At 44.2% G+C, this 23,607-nt stretch overlaps 1 protein-coding gene across 2 annotated transcripts in view; it reads right to left on the bottom strand.

Moving 5' to 3' along the window:
* Positions 1-21,661: 21,661 nt before the first annotated feature.
* Positions 21,662-23,607, bottom strand: part of cdh19 (cadherin 19, type 2) — a 30,899-nt gene continuing 28,953 nt past the window's right edge. For both annotated transcript variants that reach the window (XM_061239607.1, XM_061239606.1), the window contains exon 11: positions 21,662-23,373. In XM_061239607.1, coding sequence (XP_061095591.1) covers positions 22,874-23,373 — 500 coding nt within the window. In that variant the 3' untranslated portion in view covers positions 21,662-22,873. The remainder of the gene's footprint in view (positions 23,374-23,607) is intronic.

Here is a 23,607-nt window from a genome sequence, read left to right on the forward strand (position 1 = left end):
GTATTTCCAATACACATTTCATAAAGGCACATGCACTCAGTAATCACTTTATTAGGTATTTATTAGACTTATTTTTCTGTTGCTGTAGCCTATTCACTTAAGAGGTTTGATGCGTTGTATGTTCAGAGATGCTCTTCTGCATACCGCTGTTGTAATGTATGATTATTTGCATTACTGTCAGCTTCCTGTCACCTTTGACCAGTTTGGCCATTCTCCTCTGACCTCTTACAAGGCGTCTGCAGAACCGCTGTCACACAATTGGCTGATTTGATAATCACATAAATAAATAGGTGTAATAAAGTAAAAATGTTCCTAATAAAGTGCTCGGTAAGTGTATAAACCATTAAATAACATTTCCTTTTGCAACATTTTCAGTCGAACCCAAAATTATAATGAACACAAGCTGATATTTAATGAATGAGAAGCCAGAGGATCTGCAGTGAATATTCCTTTGAGGTGCAGCGGGGGATTGCAAATATTATTTGATTTAATGTGTCAGCGGATCATTCATCATGCAACACTGCTATGACAAACATGCAGTGTTTGGCAGTTTTACATACATTCTTCATATGCAAACAGCTATCATTAATGTGAGGCAAGAGCGCACGACAAATAAAATGGCAACAACGCATTGAGTCCAATCACATTCTTACCCCCCTGTGTGTAATCCTGCTCAGGCCTGGGCTGTAAATCACCGTTCCTCAGGGGCGAGAAGCTGGAAGCGCATCGCCATACCCAGCTGCTCTATGGACCCGGAGGCTCGTCATCATTAGTGACACCTCCCACTCGGGCGGGTTCCCCATCCCCATCGCCATAGCGATAGCTCGTCGTCAAGGAGGGCAACAGTCTCACACGTACGATCTGTCATCGCCCAGCGCTCTCCGGTTCCCCACGGGATATCTCCCGTTTATCTTCATAAACACGCAAGGTGTTGAGGGACACGCATGTCCATAAACTTATGCACCTTAAGTGCGAACCCACACCCGGGTGCTCTCCGCATTAGAACGGATCAGTGCACTCGCATCCAACCCGAACCGTGACCGACTCAGTCGACATTTTGATTGACGTCCATACCGTTTTATAGAGAATGGGAGAAACGGATGCTGCATTCCGTATTTAAAGCCTCCAGAATTGATAGAATGATGTGGTGAGATGTGCCTTCTCGTTATTGTTGCTGGCACCAAAATGGATTTCTCATTTTCTGCAGTTGGGGGTGCCGGTCACAGGAATAACCAGCCCAGATGGCTGATGCAGTGACTTTGAATGGACAGCCAAAATGAGACTTCAGCAGACTAGTTTCACCAAGTAGCACACATATGGAAACCAAATATGTGCATTCTGTGCATTTTCATCACTAATTTATTCCTAAATATATAATTACAAAATGACATTCAGCTATATTTTTGCACTGCCATGTGCTTGTATGTGTTATTTGTACTGTAAAAAAGCATTTTCAATTTAGGGTTATAGATTTAATTTACTGATGCATTACAGATAATTAATGTGTTGCTAAACACATTAATGAATTTAAATGATTCATCAACAGTGTTTTAATATTCATGTAAAAAATGTATGTAAATATCCTGTAAAAATAAACAAGGCAATTAGAGACTGTAATGTTCATAAGTGGTGAAGTGGCAATCTGTTTTAAAAGGCTGCTTTTTCAAGGCTAAGTTGCTTTTCAAGACGCTTCAATTTCAATGCAATTTCAATGCAATTTCAATGCAATTCCAATCAACCTTTCAGGTGATCATCTAGCAAACCTTAATGCCCTGATGTATTTCTGGTTTAAAAAAAGAATTGAAAACTCCAAACTGAAAATCAAGTGCACAAAACTGAAAAGCAAGACCTGAACTGAGAATCAAGAGTGCAAACTTGTGAGAAGTGAAAACACGGACTTGTGAGAAGCAAGCACAAAACTGAGAAGCGAGAGCACAGTTCTTGTTTCTGCTTGTTCCCTTCCTTTGTTTTGTTTGTTTTAAAGACAGTGTCTGTCTTCATTACTTCTGATCCCATCACATGTGCAATCCTCAACAATGCAAGAGGATTTGGTATCCTCCAAGAGAGGACAAATTATTTAGGAAGAAAATTGCGAGTGATATTTATTTTGGTTGAGAAATAATTTATTTAAATATTTTGCATTTATTAAAGATGTTTTAAATGTATATCATTGCTCTAATTTCCTGAAAATATTAGGTTTCTTTTTGCACCATATTACAGCATGATAAATCCATCCTTTTCTATTGAGGCACCTTGTAGAAAGGAAGCAAGCAAAAGCTGTGTAATGTCCTCATTATTTTTTTAGATGCAAAAATCACTATGCATCATAGTGAAAATCGTAATATAAGGTCCACATTAATACAGCCAATGCTTATCTATCAGACAGTTTGCACAATATACTGGGGCCTACCATAAAAAAGAAAGAGACTACTTTGAAATTGCAGTTTTTACAGGAATATTTCAACATGAATTTGCCCCTCCAAAGTATCTCATTGCCCCCCCACAAACAAAGGCAGTGGCCTAAGCACAGTATCAGGATGTATAATTCCTCCAGGGTTTGTAAAAAGTAGACTAATGGTAAGGCAGTTCTCTTTTGGTCTGAAGGAGGTGTTATAATTTGCCAATCATTGTTATTTCAATGCCAGAGCACAGTGTCAAGATGTATATGTTTTGTCTAAATCAGACAAGTGGAGTCTGAGTTCAGAATAGTTTGATAGTTTGATCTTTAGTTTGATCGATAGTTTGATCTTTCTGTGCACTACGTGTCTATTAAAACTTAGCCTAACCATTTTGCTTCTTCACTAAAATGAGAAAAATGGGAGACATTTTTGGTCTATTTTTTCATACTGCTCAAGCCAAGTCTACATATTGATTTTTCAAATATGAAAGAAAATGAACTATATAAAACATTCAAACGTCTGGACTAGTGGTCCTCGCTCCTGGTCCTGGAGAGTCTGGTTTTTGTTGTTACTCAGCAGTTAATTGATCAATTAAAGCAGTTAAGCACACAGGTAACTCACCTGACCTGGTTTTTTGGGTCTGAATTGGTTGCTGATATTAAGGGGGAAACAAAAACCAGCACACTATGGCTCTCCAGGACTATGAGTGAGAACCACTGGTCTAGACCTTGAATGCTGGGATAAGGGGTCACATGATTTTTAATGACTAATATTATATTATTTATATTCACAGTAAACAAACCTTTTTCTCCTCTTTTAATAACAAAATAAAACTGGCCCCTGTTGTTGGAAACTAAATCAAGATTTAAATAGAACACAGAAGTGAAATAAACTGAATGAAGTACCTCAGAGGTATATTGCTTCCAGAAATTGAAAAGAGCAGGACACCATCCTCTTGAAAAAGCATGAAATGCTGTCCTTGATATTCTTGCAAGATAAATACAGTAAATCAGGTTTCAATTTCTTTTGACAAGATTAATGGCATCATCAGAATTATTTAATGTGGTGCTGTTAGCTATTAAAATATGACTCTGTATGATAAATTAGAGGGAAACTTCAAATACATCTGGGATTGTTTCTATCAGGAAAGCTCACTTTTGCATTTACCAATAACAATTTGACAGTAGTGTTATTTGAAAAAGATAATCTTTGAATAGATTTGTTCTTAAATGCTCTTCTATGATTTTGTAATATGAACAAATACTGTATTTTAGGCATATTCCCACTGGCATTTCTCTAACACTGACCATTGAGACTATTTGCATTGTTTAATTTCAATTCCATGAATAAAAATGTTAAGTTAGTGGAGGGCTTGCCATTCCCACCCTATATGGAAATGTACGCACACAAACCACTTGCAGCAAAAAGCCTTTCCACCAAAATGTGTTATTTTCTTCATATGAATGTAAATGTATACCTGTAAATATCTTTATCACCACAAAAAGGGTGGCACGGATGGTGCAGTGGGTAGCACTGCCGCCTCACAGCAAGGAGGTCCTGGGTTTGAATCCCCTTCGGCCGGGGCCTCTCTGTGCGGAGTTTGCATGTTCTCCCTGTGTCTTCGTGGGTTTCCTCTGGGTACTCCGGTTTCCTCCCACAGTCCAAAGACATGCAGGTTAGGCTGATTGGAGAGTCTAAATTGCCCATAGGTACGAGTGTGTGAGTGAATGGTGTGTGTGCCCTGTGATGGACTGGCGACTTGTCCAGGGTGTATTCCTGCCTTTCGCCCAATGTATGCTGGGATAGGCTTCAACGACCCTGTTCAGGATAAGCGGGTTAGGATAATGAATGAATAAATGAATGAATGAACCACAAAATATTTGGCCCCCTTCATTCAAATATGAATATCCATACACACTCCGCAAGACCCTCAGTCAAGGACAAAGTACAGTACAAGTAACTGCACTATACTAGCAGGATTTCTGTTTAACCCAGCCTCTTCACTGCTACCAATCATTTGGCAGGCTTGGTTGAGTTGAAGATGCCACAATTGCCCACAAACCAAGCAACACAAAGAACCTACATGGAACTATTTTTCTTTTGAAAAAATATATACATATTGTGGCGCCCCTGCTCCTGCATGTTGCGCCACGTGGGTAGAGAACCCCAGAAGGGCCCGCACAACGCAACCCTGCAACCGTTATGCATTGGGAGAGGTATGCGAAGGGGTCTATTTTCCTAGGGAAGTGATGGGGAGATCAGCACCATGGAGAGAGAACCCTCTACCTGCAGGTCCAGGACCCCGGACAGCGCACGTAAGTGAACACGGTGGAAAACTACTGACTCAGCTGCAGCTCTTTTCCCTAATGAGCAGGGGAAGATATTTAAGGCGCGGTCGAGGCTGCAAACGGAGTCGGTCGGCGCCTATGCTGAGGAAGGGAGAGCAGAGGAAAGAGCCTCTACCGTACTGACCTGGAGGATTCAACCTAAAAGGAGGCCCCACCATTACCAACGGACACGTGAGGATAATTGAGCCCCCTTACCTAACCCTATCTCTGTGTGCTTCCCCCAGCCCTGACGCGGCCCCGGAGTGAAGAAGGAAGGAGGCCCTGAAAAATACCCCGGTCTGGGAAGAACCTAATTTAGTTTTGCCTCAACGGCCCTTTTATTTTCTCCCGTTTTACTACCCTTGCCCTGAGGGGGGGCGCTATCAGCAATACCCCAACGGGAAAAAAAAAAGAAAACAGAAAAAATAAAAAGTCTAATTTTTTCTGGATTACTGACTCCTGTGTCTTGGATTTCAGCTGGGCCCACCCACGGCCTCAGGATTTACCCCCAGGCACCACATATGGTGGAGAATGCGGGCACACTGATGCCACGCTGGGAAAGTTGGTCTGGACGGAAGAATCAACGCGACTGAGGTCACCGCGAATGGAGGCCACACCCCCCAGTGAAGGGAGACGAAGGACACGGCTGGCTGCACCTACCCTGGCCGAGATGCAAGAGGCAGAAGCAGAGGAGGAGTCCCGAGGGATGATGTTGGAAGCGGTCATCACCGAGCTGGCAAAGTCCCAGCGGGCCCTGCAAGAAGCGGTGGTTGAACTCTGTCGCCTATCTCCACGCGACAGGTCGAGATGGATCCCACGAGATGTATTGATGAAGATGACGGGCGACGATGACGTCGAGGCGTACCTCCACGTGTTCGAGCAAGCAGCTCAACGTGAAGAATGGCCGCCGGCAGACTGGGCGGCCATACTAGCCCCTTTCTTAATGGGGGAGGCCCAACAGGCCTACCGGGATATGGCCGTGGCTGATGCCACCGACTACCTCAAGTTGAAGAAAGCCATCCTGGCCCGATATGGGCTCAGCCTCCCCGCACGAGCCCAGCGCTACCACGAATGGTCATATGATGCCTCCCAGCCTACCCGGTCCCAAATCGCCGCCCTGACCCGCTTGACTAAGAGCTGGCTGGCCGAGGGAGAGGGGCCACCCCCGTTGGAGAGGGTCGTGTTGGACCGATGCACCCGCGCCCTACCGAAGGAGGCCAAACAATACGTAGCCCAGGTGGGACCCGCCTCGGTAGACCTCCTAGTGGCCCTCCTTGAAAACCATCAGGTAACCCAGCAGATGCTCCAACCAGAACGCACCGAAACCCAGAGCCAACCAACCCAGGGCCCACAACCTGTGAAGCACCCACCGCCCCTCCCTAACCCAAATCGCCGGGGCAGACCCAATACAGGGAGACCACGGCCTGAGTGGAGATGCTACAACTGCGGAGAGGAGGGGCATCTAGTCAGGAACTGCCCTGGGAAGGAGGTATCCAGGCCCACCGCCAGTGGTGCGAGCAGCCCCGTGCACCCCTGCCTGTACCTGACCACCTGCTGGGCACATCAGAGTACGGAGGCCCCCAGATTCCCGGTACGAGTGGGGGACCGGGACACTGAAGCAGTGCTCGACTCGGGCAGCGCCATCACCCTGCTGCGACCAGAATTTGCGGGAGAAGAGAGGGGTGAAGAGGTGGCTGTGGCATGCATCCATGGGGACACCAGGAAATACCCCACGGTGTGGGTGGACCTAATCACCCCACGGGGAACCCACTCGGTGAGAGCAGGAGTGGTACCAAATCTACCCGTACCTGTGTTAATGGGAAGAGACTGCCCTTTGTTCCGGACCTATTGGGAGGAGGGGCCCCGGTCTCCGAACGAGATGAGGCCACGACGGCCCCGACGGGCGGCCCGCCGCACCCCCCATCCAGTCTGGGCAGTGACATCTGGGGACAGTGAAGTAGAGGCCCCGCTACCAGAGTGGGAACGCCAACCAAACCCCCCGGCCACCAGTGGAACCGTCACCGCGACCGAAAAAGAGCTTGGGGAGGCCCTGCCCCCGGAGAAAGACGTCCGTCTGGCCTTCTCGGATGGGCCCCGAGAGACGAGCGAGGAGGCCGAAGCGCCCACCCGCTTCGGCACTGCCCAACTAAACGAGCCCAAGTTCGCTCAAGCCTGGAGAGACGCCCGAGACATTAACGGGGTACCCCAAGGGGCGGTGAGTACACCAGCTTATCCCTTCTTCAGGGTAAAACGTGACCTGCTCTATCGGGTCTGTAACCCACAGGGGGAGGAAGTCGAGCAGCTGCTCGTACCCCAACCGTTTGTGTCCCGAGTCCTCTATTTAGGCCACACTCACCTACTGGGAGCCCATCTGGGAAGGGAGAAGACCTACGAGAGGATCCTGGCGAGGTTCTATTGGCCCGGGGTGAAAAAGGCTGTGGAGGACTACTGCCGCCACTGCGCTGTGTGCCAACTCCATAGCCCTAAGGTAACCCTGAGAAACCCACTAATCCCCCTTCCTGTTATCGATGTACCCTTCAGGAGGATCGCGATGGACATCCTGGGGCCCTTGCCGAAGTCCAGCCGGGGACATCGGTACATCCTGGTGATCTTGGACTATGCGACTCGCTACCCAGAAGCTATCCCGCTCAGGACTGCGACAGGAAAGGCAGTGGCCAAGGAGTTGTTCATGCTCTTTAGCCGGGTCGGGATAGCGGAGGAACTCCTGACAGACCAAGGGACGTGCTTCATGTCAGGGGTCCTAAAAGAGATGTGCCGGCTGCTACACGTGACCCAACTGCGGACCTCCGTCTACCACCCCCAAACCGATGGGCTAGTGGAGAGGTTCAACAAAACCCTCAAGTCCATGCTGAGGAAGACAATCGAGACTGACGGTAAGGACTGGGACCTTTTCAGTCAGAGAGGTACCCCAGAGCACGACCGGCTTCGCTCCATTTGAACTATTATATGGCCGACGACCTCGGGGACTACTAGACCTGGCAAAGGAGGCCTGGGAACAGCAACCGTCCAAAACCCGCAGCCTGATCGAACACGTGGAACAAATGGACCGGCGGATGGCCCAGATCTGGCCCATGATGAGGGCCCACATGGAACAGGTCCAACAAGAGCAAGCCAGGCTGTATAACCGGGGAGCGCAGGTGAGAGAATTTGTCCCAGGAGACAAGGTGATGATCCTAGTCCCCACCAGTGAGTGTAAATTTCTGGCCCAATGGCATGGGCCGTATGAGGTCGTGGAGCGCACGGGACCAGTGAACTACCGGGTGAGGCAGCCGGGGCGACGACGCCACCTCCAGATCTACCATGTTAATCTGATGAAGAGATGGTATGAGCCACCCCCAGCTCCGACCCCAGCCCTCTCCGCCCAGTGTGTCCCACCACCGACCCCTGATGTGAGGATGGGAGAGCAGTTGAGCTGCCGGCAGAAGCAAGCGCTACGTGAGCTGGTCGACCGGAACCGGGACGTCTTCTCGACTATGCCTGGCCGCACCCACCTGATCACCCACGACATCAGCACCGAACCAGGGAAGACGGTGAAGCTACGACCCTACCGAATCCCGGAAGCTCGCAGACACGCCATACAGGAGGAGGTGAGGAAAATGCTTGACCTCGGGGTCATTGAGGAAAGCCGCAGTGCCTGGTCCAGTCCCGTGGTGCTGGTCCCCAAGCCGGATGGGAGCTGGCGGTTCTGCAACGACTTCCGCCGGCTGAACGACATCTCCCTGTGTGACGCGTACCCCATGCCGAGAGTGGACGAACTCATCGAGCGGCTGGGACCGGCCCGATTCATAAGCACCCTGGACCTGACGCGGGGATATTGGCAAGTTCCCCTAACCCCCCGTGCCAGGGAGAAGACGGCCTTTGCGACCCCCACGGGCCTCTACCAATACACAGTCCTCCCCTTCGGCGTACATGGAGCCCCAGCCACGTTTCAGCGACTGATGGACCAGGTGTTACGGCCCCACCAGATGTATTGCGCAGCCTACTTGGATGACATAATCATACACAGCACCGACTGGGACAGTCACGTCGGCAGGATCGAAGCTGTGCTGACGTCACTGAGGGAGGCCGGGCTGACAGCTAACCCTGCGAAGTGCCGGCTCGGACTGGAGGAAGCGGCCTATCTTGGCCACACTGTCGGGAGGGGACGGGTGAAGCCCCAGTCGAACAAGGTCGACAGCATCGTCACCTGGCCCCAACCGGCCACCAAGAAGCAGGTGAGAATGTTCCTGGGTCTGGTGGGGTACTACCGACAGTTTGTTCCAGAGTTTGCAGCACGAGCAGCCCCGCTCCACGACCTCACCAAAAAGGAGCAGCCCAACCGGGTCCAGTGGAACCCCCTCGCCACTGCAGCCTTCCTGGACTTACGGGCAGCCCTGGGGGAGGAACCGGTACTGATCACCCCTGATTTTAAGAAAACCTTTGTGCTGCAGACCGACGCATCGGAAGTGGGACTTGGGGCTGTACTCTCGCAGATCCAGGACGGAGTGGAGCACCCAGTGACGTACATCAGCCGGAAACTCCTCAGCCATGAGAAGAATTACGCCACGGTCGAGAAGGAATGCCTCGCCATCAAATGGGCAGTAGGTAAATTACGCTACTACCTACTCGACCGTGAGTTCTTGTTGGTGACTGATCATGCCCCCTTAAAATGGATGTACCTTAACCGGGACAGCAATGCCCGAGTGACCCGCTGGTTTTTAGAGCTGCAACCCTACAGGTTCAAGGTGGAGCATCGTGCTGGGAAGCTGCACCAGAATGCTGATGCGCTATCCAGGAGAGAGGATGGCCTAGGGGCAGACGCTCCCGCCCGGGGCTTGGAGCTGAGGGGGGGAATATGTGGCGCCCCTGCTCCTGCATGTTGCGCCACGTGGGTAGAGAACCCCAGAAGGGCCCGCACAACGCAACCCTGCAACCGTTATGCATTGGGAGAGGTATGCGAAGGGGTCTATTTTCCTAGGGAAGTGATGGGGAGATCAGCACCATGGAGAGAGAACCCTCTACCTGCAGGTCCAGGACCCCGGACAGCGCACGTAAGTGAACACGGTGGAAAACTACTGACTCAGCTGCAGCTCTTTTCCCTAATGAGCAGGGGAAGATATTTAAGGCGCGGTCGAGGCTGCAAACGGAGTCGGTCGGCGCCTATGCTGAGGAAGGGAGAGCAGAGGAAAGAGCCTCTACCGTACTGACCTGGAGGATTCAACCTAAAAGGAGGCCCCACCATTACCAACGGACACGTGAGGATAATTGAGCCCCCTTACCTAACCCTATCTCTGTGTGCTTCCCCCAGCCCTGACGCGGCCCCGGAGTGAAGAAGGAAGGAGGCCCTGAAAAATACCCCGGTCTGGGAAGAACCTAATTTAGTTTTGCCTCAACGGCCCTTTTATTTTCTCCCGTTTTACTACCCTTGCCCTGAGGGGGGGCGCTATCAGCAATACCCCAACGGGAAAAAAAAAAGAAAACAGAAAAAATAAAAAGTCTAATTTTTTCTGGATTACTGACTCCTGTGTCTTGGATTTCAGCTGGGCCCACCCACGGCCTCAGGATTTACCCCCAGGCACCACAATATTAATATGTAGCTCTTTTATTTACTGTTGAAAGTCAGCAAGATGATGCGCCTGCTGGTTTATCAGTTACATCTGCGTGTACAAGTCAAGAAATATAAACAGCCAGAAGGTGCAAAATAGAGATATGTACTTTAATTACAGTGTTAAGCACTAATTGCAGTCTTAATATCCAATTAAAATGGGATTACTTTCTGGTATGTTTTTGTGAGTAGTCTTTTTCCAAAATAGCTATATGGTTGTTGTTTTTTGTAAATGTATCATAATGATGCTGTCATCATCCTGTGCCTTCATAAATCAGTGCTGATTGACTTGAGGAGGTCCACACTGTTGGTCAGTTGTGCAAGCCAACAAGGTTCATTCATTCATTCATTATCCTAACCCGCTTATCCTGAACAGGGTCGCAGGGGGGCTGGATAGCATACATTGGGCGAAAGGCAGGAATACACCCTGGACAGGTTGCCTGTCCATCACAGGGCAGACACACCATTCACTCACACACTCATACCTATGGGCAATTTAGACTCTCCAATCAACTTAACCTGCATGTCTTTGGACTGTGGGAGGAAACCTGCATGTCTTTGGACTGTGGGAGGAAACCGGCATGTCTTTGGACTGTGGGAGGAAACCGGAGTACCCGGAGTAAACCCACGCAGTGCTACCCACTGCACCATCCATGCCGCACCAACAAGGTTGTCTTATGTTATATTCCAACCCCCCAATCTATGTATTCAACTATTGAAAATGGTACATCTGAAAATGTTATATTTTAAATCCCTGTCAAGCCTGTCCCATTTGTCCAAGCATATAGGATGTAATCACGTGGCTAATTATACAATTAGTGAACATTGTGGCCCTTATAAAAGCAATTAGTAGATAGGCTAATTACACCTAATAGTAGGCTACTCCAGGTGAGAGGAAAGAAAATGACATTGACAAAACTTCAAACATAAAACTGTTTTGTGAGTGACCAGATGCAGCAGTGCCCTCCTGGTACAATGTATATCTTTGAAGTTGATTTATTTACAGAGTTTACAACAAATTGATAGAGGTGCAGAAAACCACAACAAATCAGCATTTACTGACAAAAACATCAATTAAATAAATAGCAAGGGGAAATTCACTGTCATTGAAAAAAACACAATTGAACAGCAGTCATGAGATTTGGCAGATGCATTTTTGAGTGGAACTATAACACACGGAAATAGTTGACAATCCTGAATTTGTACATTTTAAATAGGCATTCAGGAAATGGTGGGAACATTCCCAGAAAACAATTTGGGCAAAAATGCCACATTCTGCTTTCTGACATAAAGAACATTTGGTCACCGAAGAGTCAACAGATGGCACAGACAATTATGTTTTGCACATTTTATGGCACAGTTTAAGTGTGTTAAGTCATTATTCACAATATTGTGTACATTGATGCCTTAACTTATGGTTCACTTGTGGTTAGCATCACACAATGCCAATTGTAATGCAATATAATTATATTTGTCTTGAATAATGCAAGTCATATGTTGAAAGCACATGAGGAAACCCACAGGCTTGATGCCAAATGCAGTTCTATTTCATATTGGTCAACACACCACCATGGGTCAAGCCTCATTGGGGGTTGAGCTGTTTGAAGACAGAATAATACATTAACCACTTCCACCACCTGCGGGGAATCATACCTCATCTTGCCTGTGAGACAGTAAAGTGTGCTCTTCAGGAGCACTTTGTTGGGTTGTTTGGAAAGTTAGCTCCCTTTGCGCTTTATTTTGGTTCCTCTGAGAGTATAGAGGTCGAGTATAGCATGGTCGAGTATAGCTTCTTCTCCCTGAAGAAGTCAGGCTGAGAGCTTTGATGTTTCGCAGCCGACTGCGAGAGAATGTAGCTGATTGAGTGTTAATCCTCTCATTGGGCAAGTTAATTGGTTCTGCTGAGCGGCTCCTCTTCCCCAGTCAGCGACTGTCTTGGTTATAGTTGTCGACTGGCGTCTCCCCCCATCAGGACAGAAGCGACCCCCAGTATTTCTGCCTCCACTACATGTCCTGCCAAGCTATTCCACACAGGGGCCACTCGCTGTGTGAAAAAATACTTCCTAATATCTGTACGGAATTTCTGCTTGGCCAATTTCCATTCGTACTGGATAACCAAACTCACCAAGAAGAATCATCTATAGTTCACTTTAATTTAAAAGCCTCAATCAAATCCCCCCTAAGTCTCCTTTTACTAAAAGTTATGAGATTAAGCATCTTAAGCCTATCGTCATAACTTTTATACATGGAATCAATCCGGTTGCCCTTCTCTGAATCTTTTCTAGCGCCTCTACTGCACACAGTACTCCAAGTGTGGTCATACAAGTATTGTATAAGGTGAGTGTAACTTCCTTGGACTTATATTAAATACTCTTGGCTTTGTATCATAGCATCCTGTTGGCCTTTTTTACTGCTACCTCACATTGAATAGAATCTGAAAGGCTTCGGTCAACGATTACCCATTTCAACTTGAGCACTTTCCAATTTTGGTAACACACCCCAATTTTAAAACCTTCATGTTGTTCCCCAATAAGTTTAATCCAAATATCCTCACTAGTTGGTCAATTTCAGGAATCTCTTGCACATTAAGATTTTATCTTACATAAACAGCCACACCCCCACCTTTCTTACGGCATCTATCCCTTCTAATGAGTTTATACCACTCTATATTATATACATCCCCATCTTCATCCCCAAGCCATGTCTCTGTAATCCCCACAATGTCATAGCCCCCACTAATAGTAACAGCCTTATGTTCCAAAAATGTATTTGTAATTATTCTAGCATTCAAACAAAGACATTTCATTCTATTGCTTCTGCACATCCACTCCCTGCTGTCCCTAGCTACCATTACTAGAATTTTGCCCTGAAAAGATTTTATTCATGCTCTCACCATTTTTTTACATTTCCGTCTGGGCAGTCTGTGCCTCCCAGCCCATTTCACTCTCTGTCCTCCCTAACCCCCAAGTCCCAAATTTAAATAATCCTGTGCTACACTAAGCATACACTGACCCAGTGCAAAGGTTCCCCTCCAGTTCAGGTGCAGCCCATCAAGCTTGTACAGCTCACCCCTGTCCCAAAAGGAGTCCCAATACCCCATAAACCTGTACCCCTCTCTCCTACCAAAAATTTGTAGCCACATGTTAAACCTCCAGATAAAGTTCTGCTTCCCTCTGCTTGCACGTTGTACAGGTAGAATTCCGGAAAGGACTGTGGAGGTTCTGCTCCTAATCTATTCTGCTAATTCCACAAATTTGTCTTGAGGAGCCTCAAACCTGTGTCACTGGTCCCTACATGGACCATGACCACTGGATCCCTCCCTGTTCTGGCCAGGAGCTTGTCCGTGCACTTTAGGATATCACCTGCCTGGGCACCAGGCAGGCAACACACCGTGTAAGATTCCTTTTTGTGTGCACAGTCTATGCTGTCAACCCCTCTAATAGAGTCCCCCACTATCACCAACTCCCTTTTCCTGGAGGATGTGGCCATCAGGGTGCCCTGAGGCTTGTCAATCCTCCCACTCTCAGGGACAGAGGCCAGGTCCAATTCCTGCAAGGACTGGAATCTGTTGGACCCCCCCACCTCTGGAGATGCCACCCCTGTGTGGTGTGCACAACCTATTTTCACCAAACTCGCCCTGCCTGATCTGAAGTCTCTCCCCCCCCCCCCCCCAGCTGTGGCCTGCAGACTAGCTCCTTAAAGGATGCACTGTGTAGTTCCTGGAACTCTTCCAATTCTGAGCTATGCAATCGGCCCGCGAGCTGGCCCTCCAGATCAAGAATCTTGTTCTGGAGATGGTCAACAACAAGCTAACAACAATGACAGACGAATGCCTCAAGGAAATCACTTTCCAGCAGAGCAATCATTCTACACCCCTCGCATAGCTTAGGCCACATTTTTACCCCTATCGCCTTCCCTCTCCCTAAATCAGAAAGTGAAGACACAAAAACCACAGCTTAAAAAAGTGTGAGGTGGCTTTGAACAGTTAGCAGCAGAAAACTTGAGAGATTGCTCATTGAGTATATAATGGTAACTATAACAACAACAATAAAAAAAAAAAATCACATGGCTCCGGGCTTCAAAACTGTATTGTATAGCATAAAAGCTAATCACAGAGGGTTTCACCAACAATAAAATCAACCAATGAAAAATGTAAGTAAGTAAGTCAAAGTACACTTGAGATGACAGCAATAATTTGTCATCATGGGTGTACTTTGATATTTCAAACCACATCGGTGCAAAATGGATGTCACAAAAAATTAATCTGAGGCTCAGAAAAACCCAGTTCAGCATATAAGCAGTGATGTTCACATTTATTTCAGCAACTGACGCTTATATTCATTATTATGTGTACAAACAATGGTGTCAACTGCTCAGTTAAGTAGCTGGAGCACCATACTTCTGCTGCTGTATAATGATGAATAAAAACATGGAATCCAATGTGTCCATAAAATATCTTAGTGAGTTCGATTGAATCCAGAAGAACATTTTTTTAATGATTTTAAAATGACGTCAGCTAAATCGTATCTATAAAAAGTCAGTAAAACTAATTCACCTGACATTTAGTATGAATGCTTTATTGCACCATGAAATCCAAGGTTGTAGTGGGCATTCTGAGGGATAGTAAAGGTAGTGAGAAAATGAATTAAATATTGGTCAAAGTTAATATTGACTGTTATGACGAATGCAGTCTTAATGCTGTGTCTATATTGATTGTCAGTGAAGAATCAACATGGACCATATGCTTTATAAGGATATAAAGTACAACATCAATTTTAGGCTTTTAAATGATCACATTTCATTGTCCATCCCCTGACAGAGCAGAGATAAGGATAGGTGTTAAATTGGGCTGAAATTGGACATTGACTGGGTCACTACTCCCTGCTTATTAATTGCATGCTCTATTTTAACACAGGGATAATGCTGTGTAATGTCAGTGCTCTCTCAAACATGTTGAGTAGATAGTTCCCATGCAATGCAGGACCTCTTGCTCTGCTTAGTATTCATATACTTGAGTTCCCTAAAGGTTACCAAACCTAATTAGACATTTATGCAGGAACTTCAAAGGTCTTTCAGTTATTAATGACATACTGCAAGCTGCATTGATGGCATTTCTGCCTACGAATGCACATCCTTCACAATATGAATACACAATAGGGATGGTTATTGTGGCTCTGTCCTGGGACTGACTGCTGTGTCATGTTGCAAGCAATCAAAATAAATATTGTTGGCTTACCAACTTACACTCACTGCTCTCAGTCTAACATAAAAGAAAAGAAAGTCAAATCTGGTCATACAAAACAAAAAGTGTGTCAAAAAAAGAGACTGAACAAAAGAGATGGAGATTCGGCCAACAAATTCACACAATGTAGCTAAAGAAAAAGGGCCTCTGAGGTATGTCCTTATATAGAGCCCCATAACAAGCCCATGGGCAGCTGGCTGCGGCTGCTTGACTGCCAATTAGCTACAGTTGCCACCATGCCTGTGAGTGAGTCTGACGCCTTTCAGGCCTCCCCGGTACTTGAAGCACTGGAGGTGCTGAATGAACATAGGGCTTTCTGGCTTGCAAATGTCAGCAGGCCCAGAAGGTGGTCTCTGTGGAAGGCCTTCTGGACCAAGGCCCTCTTAGAAAAAAGTGATTGTAAGTTGTGCAGTGTGCAAGGGGTTTAGTTTCCGTTCTTGCTTTTTTTTTGTTATTCGAAATGTGTTTTGACTTTTCTTTACCCCTCGTCACGTCTGGCTAGACATTTGAGTTTGTTACTCCATTTTAAACTATTAATAAACTAATGCCTTTCTATGGGGGATTTCATTTTGTCTTTTGTTGGTTGTGAAAGAGAGTTGGAGAAGCGACACTGCAGACACTGCAGATACAAAACCTACAAAACCAGCAGGCCAGTTCACAGCTAAAAGTTCAAGAATTTGGAGCAGGGTGATTTTCTACAGAACTAGTGACTGAGAGACTGTACAGCGAGTGAGTGCAGAGCCGAATGTCTTCCATTTTTTGAGGACAGGGAAGTTCACCCAGACAGATTGTGCTTGAAACCTGCAGAGAAACCGGGCCTACATTGGATGGACTCATTTTCCTAAGGAAATAGTTTTAACCACAGACAAATCTTCACTCTCCCTCCAAATATTCTCTGCAAGGAGTGCACTGGCGACTAGGCTCCAATGATATTGTTTTTATTATCACCAGGTTTATTTCGTACTGAAGAGTAGCTAGCTAAAAGTTTATTTCACCATGTACATTTCTGGCCCAGGTCCCTAGATTCAAGTCATAAATGGATACACTGTCAATGTCGCTGTCACGGTTTTTTTATCCGGGCAAGAAGTACATTTTATACTAGTTCAAATGTATTCTTTCTTCTGCTGGTTCAGTCTCATCAAGACAGGTGTTACACATATTTTGTAAATAAGCTTCCTTTTGTCTTTAAGAGAGCAGTTGTTAAAATAGAGGAGGTATTAAGTTTCATAATGCTGCACTAATGAAAAAAAATGTTTTTTTGTAGTGAAATGAAACCACAAATATAATAACATTAGAATACATAATGCTGAGAACAGGTTATTCAGCCCTTTTAAGCTTGCCATGTACCTACAGTACAAACTAAAGAGTATCCAACACTGTTCAGCCTAGACTTGAACACCAGAAGGGTCTTGGCCTCCACAACATGAATTGGTAAGTTGTTCAACACAAAGATAAAAAAAAAAAAAACCCTCCTTGTTCTGGTGTAAAAATCTTTTGTAGGACATTTTGTCATTTTTATTAATTTAAAAGCATCAAAGCTTCCTTGGTCTCCTTTTGATAATACTTAGCATACATCAGCTTACACATACCAGGAAGCTCTTTAGCTGCTCTTTGTACTTTTCTCAAGAGCTTCTGTTTATTTTACTAGTGTGATACTCAGAACTACTCAAACTATAATGGGGTCTGGCACAGGCAGTGAATAACATCAATATAACCTCTGAATCATACTTTCTGTTGACCCTTTAAAAATAGGCACAATGACTTAAGAAAATTAAATGTCATTTTCCAGGTTTCTGCTCACAAGGATTCTGGATAATGGACAATCTTGCATATTTAATTTCCAATTAAGTAGAAATCTAAACTAATAATAATAATATCCTAAATTATTCACAATGTTCATACAAATTACATTCTGATCAATTTACATTAACATATAGATGTGTTTATTATACATTTGCATAACTAAAATAATATTTCCAAATTACGATATTTATTTAAGATGAAGTTTGGTTTAGCAAGCTGAATAGCATACTAGACCATTCAGTCCATGGCATGCTTTTGTACTGTAACTTCCTGTGTTCTTGCTATAAGTTCAAAGAAAACTACCCGTGCTAAATCCATGTTCATACTTTTTATTAGTATTGTATGTTTATTATGGTACTTCTAACCAGCATATACTGTAGTTGTTGAACATTATATTATAAAACATACTTTTCTTTCAATGGACTATATGGAAGATTCCCAAATTTTCAGGCAATACCACAGTACAGAGTGATTGAGCCTGCTTGTACCATGACTGCGTGTCATGGGAATAAAGATTATCAGAAAAGACTGAATTAAACAAAATTAACACTTTCCTCCTATGTTTGTTTGCTTTATTTATGTATGTATTTTATTTCCAACTATCCTGGGTCAGTCTTTGTCTTTGAAATCTATGTGTCCTAAGTTGGTTGCTATTGTCTTGAGGTAACCTTGAGGTAAGCTTTAATATGGCATAGGGAGAACTGTTTGTTTAATATGAATATGTACTGAAATACTACTTTTGGGATGGGGCAAAAAAAACCATGACAGTGGCACTCGTTTGATTGCAACCTTTCTGATTGCTAGTGGTGTTTTGCCACCACATTAAATGAACAAAAAGCTACTTTGAACAAAAGCATCTGCCAACTGATGAAATTGCTGTGTCAGTGTAAGACTCACTGTGTGCCTTTATTACTGACCTGTCAAAAGCAACAATGCCCTTCAACTTCTGTGGCCTATGGACAAGAAGGTCTCTTAGGCTTTGGAGGCAGCTGGAGGCTCTGACAGCAGCCAATTCCTCAATGAGCATCAAACAATGTTTTAATGTTTTCTTACAAAACGTCTAGAAACTGTCTTGGTTACTATGTAGATATGCCTCATAAATTCACTTACAATTATACAGCAAATGTCTTTTGCTAGGCTTGCAATTTTTTAGGACAAGGCTGTCTTGAACAGTGTAATCCCAGTTCTGTTACCACTTGGATGGCCAGTTCTGTTGCCATACATATGAAATGGGGGGGGGGGGGGGAGGGTTTAGACAAGAGGGATAGGGATATCAGAAATGCAGGCAAAGCTTATGTTTTTATATTGAATGCTAGGGACTGTTGTTGACAAAAATGGCCCTGTTTTTTACAAATCCTGTTAAATTATTGGACTTGCTTAAATCTATGTAAACTGCATAGGTAAGACTGGTACCACATGAAGAACAAAATCTGCTATACAAACTCAGATTGTGTGGTATCTTATGACCAAAATCAACTAATTTACCCCTCAAAAAAAACAAAAACACTTCCACTCCACAGAGCACAGCTATCTCTGGAAAACGGGAAGTGATAATTGATTGTTCTTGAGAAGAGCAGGCTATTTGTTTTCATAAATGTGTTGAACTCAAAGATCATGAAATGAATAAGAATGATTGATTAATTATTGAGAATGATTTGCACAATAATAATAAAAACAAAGTTATTAAATATATTTTTAAAATACACACAACCTGGGGTATGCCGTGTTGTCTGTGAAGAAAGTTTTTGCACTTTTTTATCTTTAATGTCTTCAGTGGTGGAACTGCTGCTGCTCACTGGATGTTTTTTGTTTTTCACACGATTCTCTGCCATCTCTGGAGACTGTTGTGTGTGAAAATACCAAGAGATCAGCAGTCTAGTCCCACCCACCAATTCCCATTGAGATCCATTCAAATACAAAGAGTTTTAGTATCGCTTGTGGGACAACCTGAAAATAAGATATCCAGACTCTGATGATGTTGATGAGTCACTGACCTCAGGAAGCCATGGCATGCACAGGATATGCAACAAAACATGACTCTTATTTTACATGATGTTAATTTGTCTCAAACATTGGGGGACTGCATGTAAAAAGTGCTGTAATTACTACATGGTGAAACCAAAATGTATAAAAAATAGCCTTCAGTAAAAGATCTGAGCACTTTGACCACATATGAATTGTTTGATTACAAACAGAGAAAATAAAATATAAAAGCAGAGAAAGACACGGCGACCTCAAACCTTTGAACGGTAATGTATGTTTTCTTTCACTTTGTTAAATCTGACTTCTCAAAAAAAAGAGATTCGCCTGGCCTCTATTCACACAGACGGTGTATTTTGTTCAGCAAACAAAAAACCTGACATGCACTGGGAATTCCAGTTTGGCTAATCTGGGAAATCTGCTACTTTATGCATTACATCCCTTGATGTGCCCCTGGCCCCAGTCTAACTAAACACGGTCTCTTTACACCAACCCTTCAAGAATGAAGTCAGCTGGACACAAACAAATTCAATATTAGCCTTTTTGGCATGTTTTATTTTAACAAAGCCCGTTTTGGGTAATTTATGCAGACAAACAAATGAAACCAAAATGGGGATAAGCTCCACAGGGATAGTGTCTAAAATCACCTCATGCCTGTGGCTGCATCTGGTAATATTTAATCATTAGTGTTATAGAACAGATACTCTTTTTCTGTATTGTTCCTGAACCCCCCCCCCCCCCCAAAAAAAAAAAAAAACACCTGAAAATAACAAACAATAAAAAAATAATTTTCACATAAGTACTCTTATAGTACTTATACTCTAATAGTGTGTACCAGGCTCAGCAAATGATCCAGGGAATAAGCAGTTTCCCTGCCATATACATTAGTGTGCAAGAATTTGAGCACCTCTGGTCAAAAAGCCTTTTACCATTAATATCTACATGAACAGAAGCGAACCTGACCTCTAAATGGTACAACATGAAACATGTTTCTTCAAATTTTAAAGCTAGATTACTTTTTTATATAAAAAAAGGAAAAAGGCCCTGGGCAAAAGTTTGGGAACCCTGTCAGTTAGTACTTTGTATCTCCTCCTCAGGTAACTATAACAGCTTGCAAATGCTTCCTGTAGCCAGCTAAGAGTCGATTCTCACTTTTAGAAGTTTTCCCCATTCATCCTGGAAGAACACCTCTAGCTCAGAAATAGTCTTTGGCCAACTTGTATGTATAGCATGGTTAAAATATTATTTTCAATAATATTCAAGTCTGGGGACTGTGCTGGCCATTTCATCCATCTTTCCTGGAGGTACTTCAAGGTTGATTTCAAAGATCATTGTCTTGCTGGATGACCCAACCTCTCTTCAACTTCAATATCTGGACTGACCTTTGAACGTCTAGAATTTTGATATTTGGTGGAATCATTTCTTCCTTCCACTCGTATACCCACAAGTATTTCCAGCTGCCACAAAACCCCAAACATAATGGATCCATCTCCATGCTTCAAAGTTGGCAAGGTGTTCTTCTCTAAAAAGGCTTCAGCCGTTTTTCTCCAAACATACCTTCTTTTGGTGGTGGCCAAAAACTCAGTCCAGAGCATATTGTTCCAAAAGGCTTCAGGTTTTCTTTTGCATACTTCATACTTTAATGTTTGTTGATGTTGTTGCGTTTCTGGCAACTCTGCCATGTAGGTCTTTGTTGTAGACAACAATACAATCCTTTTTATAATTTATAAACAGTAAAAAATGAAAATAAAAAGCAATCTTGCTTTAAAATGAGCAGAATCTCATTATAACAGAAATATAAATCTGGGGTACCCAAATTTTTGCACCCCACGTTACAATATATATATGCAATGGCTTATTTTACCATTATCCAAATGTAAACTGATTGTGATTGACTAAGATGACTGTACTGTAACTAGTCAATGTCAGAGTCCTATTGTAATGCTGGAAGACTGACAATGAAATGTGTAATGCTCCATGCAGCACAGGAGAACTAGCAACAGATACCCCAATCAAGCCCGTTCAAGAATGGCTGCCATCCGTAACCAGAAGTGGAAGGAGCATTGCACTTCAAGGGCACTGTGGATGTTGCAGACCTGAACAACAGCTTTTGGCATTTAATAGAATGGCTAAAATATTACTACAGGTACGAGGCAAGACTGAGTGGCACCTGACTCTCACATTCCCTTGGCTTTCCCATGGCACTTTCTGTACTGCAATCCCACCCCGTTTCTACAGTGCCAATTATATTTTTGGAATCGCAGCAAGCAGCAGTACTGATTATGAAATGTGTAATGCCACAGCATGGATTTACACTTTTATTTCAGATTCGTCTAAAAAATTACATTTATATTTATACATTGTTAGACAAGATTCGAGGCACTGCAAGATTTTGTTTTAAATTAACAGTTCCAGAATTATTGATAAATATGCAAAAAAATGCTGCAAACTAAAAAAAAATAGTTATTGACATAAGCTTTATTTTCCAACATATGTAAAGCTGTATGCTTTATTAATGAGTCCATAGAATCAACCAAGTCTTTTTCAAATAAAACAAATATTTCCCCAAAAAACAGGTTCCACAATTATTGGCAACCCTGGTTTAATAACTTCTACAAATACCACTGGCAACTGGATTTTTGACCATTCCTCCATGCAACTTTTTAGAATTATTGATATCCTTGGAATACCCCCCCTCTTCAGTTCAGACCACATGTTTTTCATGGGATTTAAATCTTGAGACTGAGATGGCCATTGCAGAACATGGTTGTTGTTTTTACTTAACCATTTCTGTGTGGATTTTGATGTATGTTTGGAGTCAATGTCCTAGCTTCCTAGCAGAGACAACCAGATGTCCTGGTACTTTATTGAATTCATTTTGTCATTGATCTTAAATAGAGCCCCTGGACCTCTAGCACTGCCTCTGCAAAAACATCAATGACCCACCGCCATATTTGACATTAGGTATGAGGTGCTTCTATTTTGCCGCCATTTCACTCTCATCTCTTTCAGTCATAATTCCAATGAGGTTTGGCAAACTCAAGATGCTGCTTTCGTTTATTGTGTTCAGTAAGGGCTGTCTTTGTCCCACCCTTTCAAAGAGTTTGTTGGTAGGGAGGTGTATTTTAGTTTTTTCATTCCATTCCATAGATTTTTATGCTCTGGTGATGGAATGTCACAATATAATTCCTTTAGACTGAGATTAAATAAATTAAGTAAAATTGTATTGCCAATTTCACTTTGCTTGATATTATTTACAATAATTGTATAAAAAATAATTATTTTGGCACCTGTGGTTTTCAGTGAAAATGAGATTACTAAATAAAAAACACTGAAACATGATAGTAAATGTATTGAAATAAAAAGACAGTTTTTGAACATAAAATATAGATCATTATTAAATGTAGCCTTTTTTCACCATTTGTATGAAGTAATTATTCTGGAGCCCACTGTGTAAGACTGTCCAGCTACTGTGTGAGGGGAGGGGTCCGCTGGTCTTAATTTCTTACGACCTCTCTCAGAACGTGGTCTGCTCCTCTCCACCCCCGATCCACGGGGCGAGCCGCATGAACTTCGGCCCCGGATCCCGGGGCCTCTCTGAGTTGGGCTCCGAGCCGCAGGAGCCCAGAGAGCTGAGGGACCCGGCGGAGGAACCAGTCCCCTCGAAAGCGTAGGCGTGCAGGCAGTCGAAGGGCGGGGCACAAGGGTCGTTGTCCGCATCGGCCAGCCGGTCCAGGATGAACTGCTGAAATACCTCGTCCTCAGGGCCGATGAGGTAGGAGTGGCGCAGCGACATGCGGATGCTGGCCGTCACTTCCTCCCTCCGGAGCCTGCGCTCCCTTCGCCGAGGGTGCGGCCTCAGGGGCACCGTCCGGCAGGCCACCGTGTCCGTCTCCGAGTACCGCAGGACCTTTTCCGAAACGAAATCCCAGCGCTCTGCCCCCTTCTCCCGACCTGGCTCCTTCTTCTGTCGCTGCCTTCTGTGTATCCACACTGCCAGCGTTAGTACGGACAGGACTGCAATCATAAACGGACAGGAGGGTGTTAAAGGGCCAGTGCTAACAACCAGGAATCCCTTATGGAAATGGAATATACTGCAATATATTACAAATATGTGGATATATTTGAAAGTTGAAACTTCCTAAATTTCCCAGAAATTTAATCTGTTGGTATATTATATGGCAATAATTAGTATATTTGCCAGTATACTGCATAATGAAGCGTTATGTAAAGGTAATGTAATGTATTTCA

Source organism: Conger conger, chromosome 4, assembly GCF_963514075.1.
Source record: "Conger conger chromosome 4, fConCon1.1, whole genome shotgun sequence".
Lineage (NCBI taxonomy): Eukaryota > Metazoa > Chordata > Actinopteri > Anguilliformes > Congridae > Conger > Conger conger.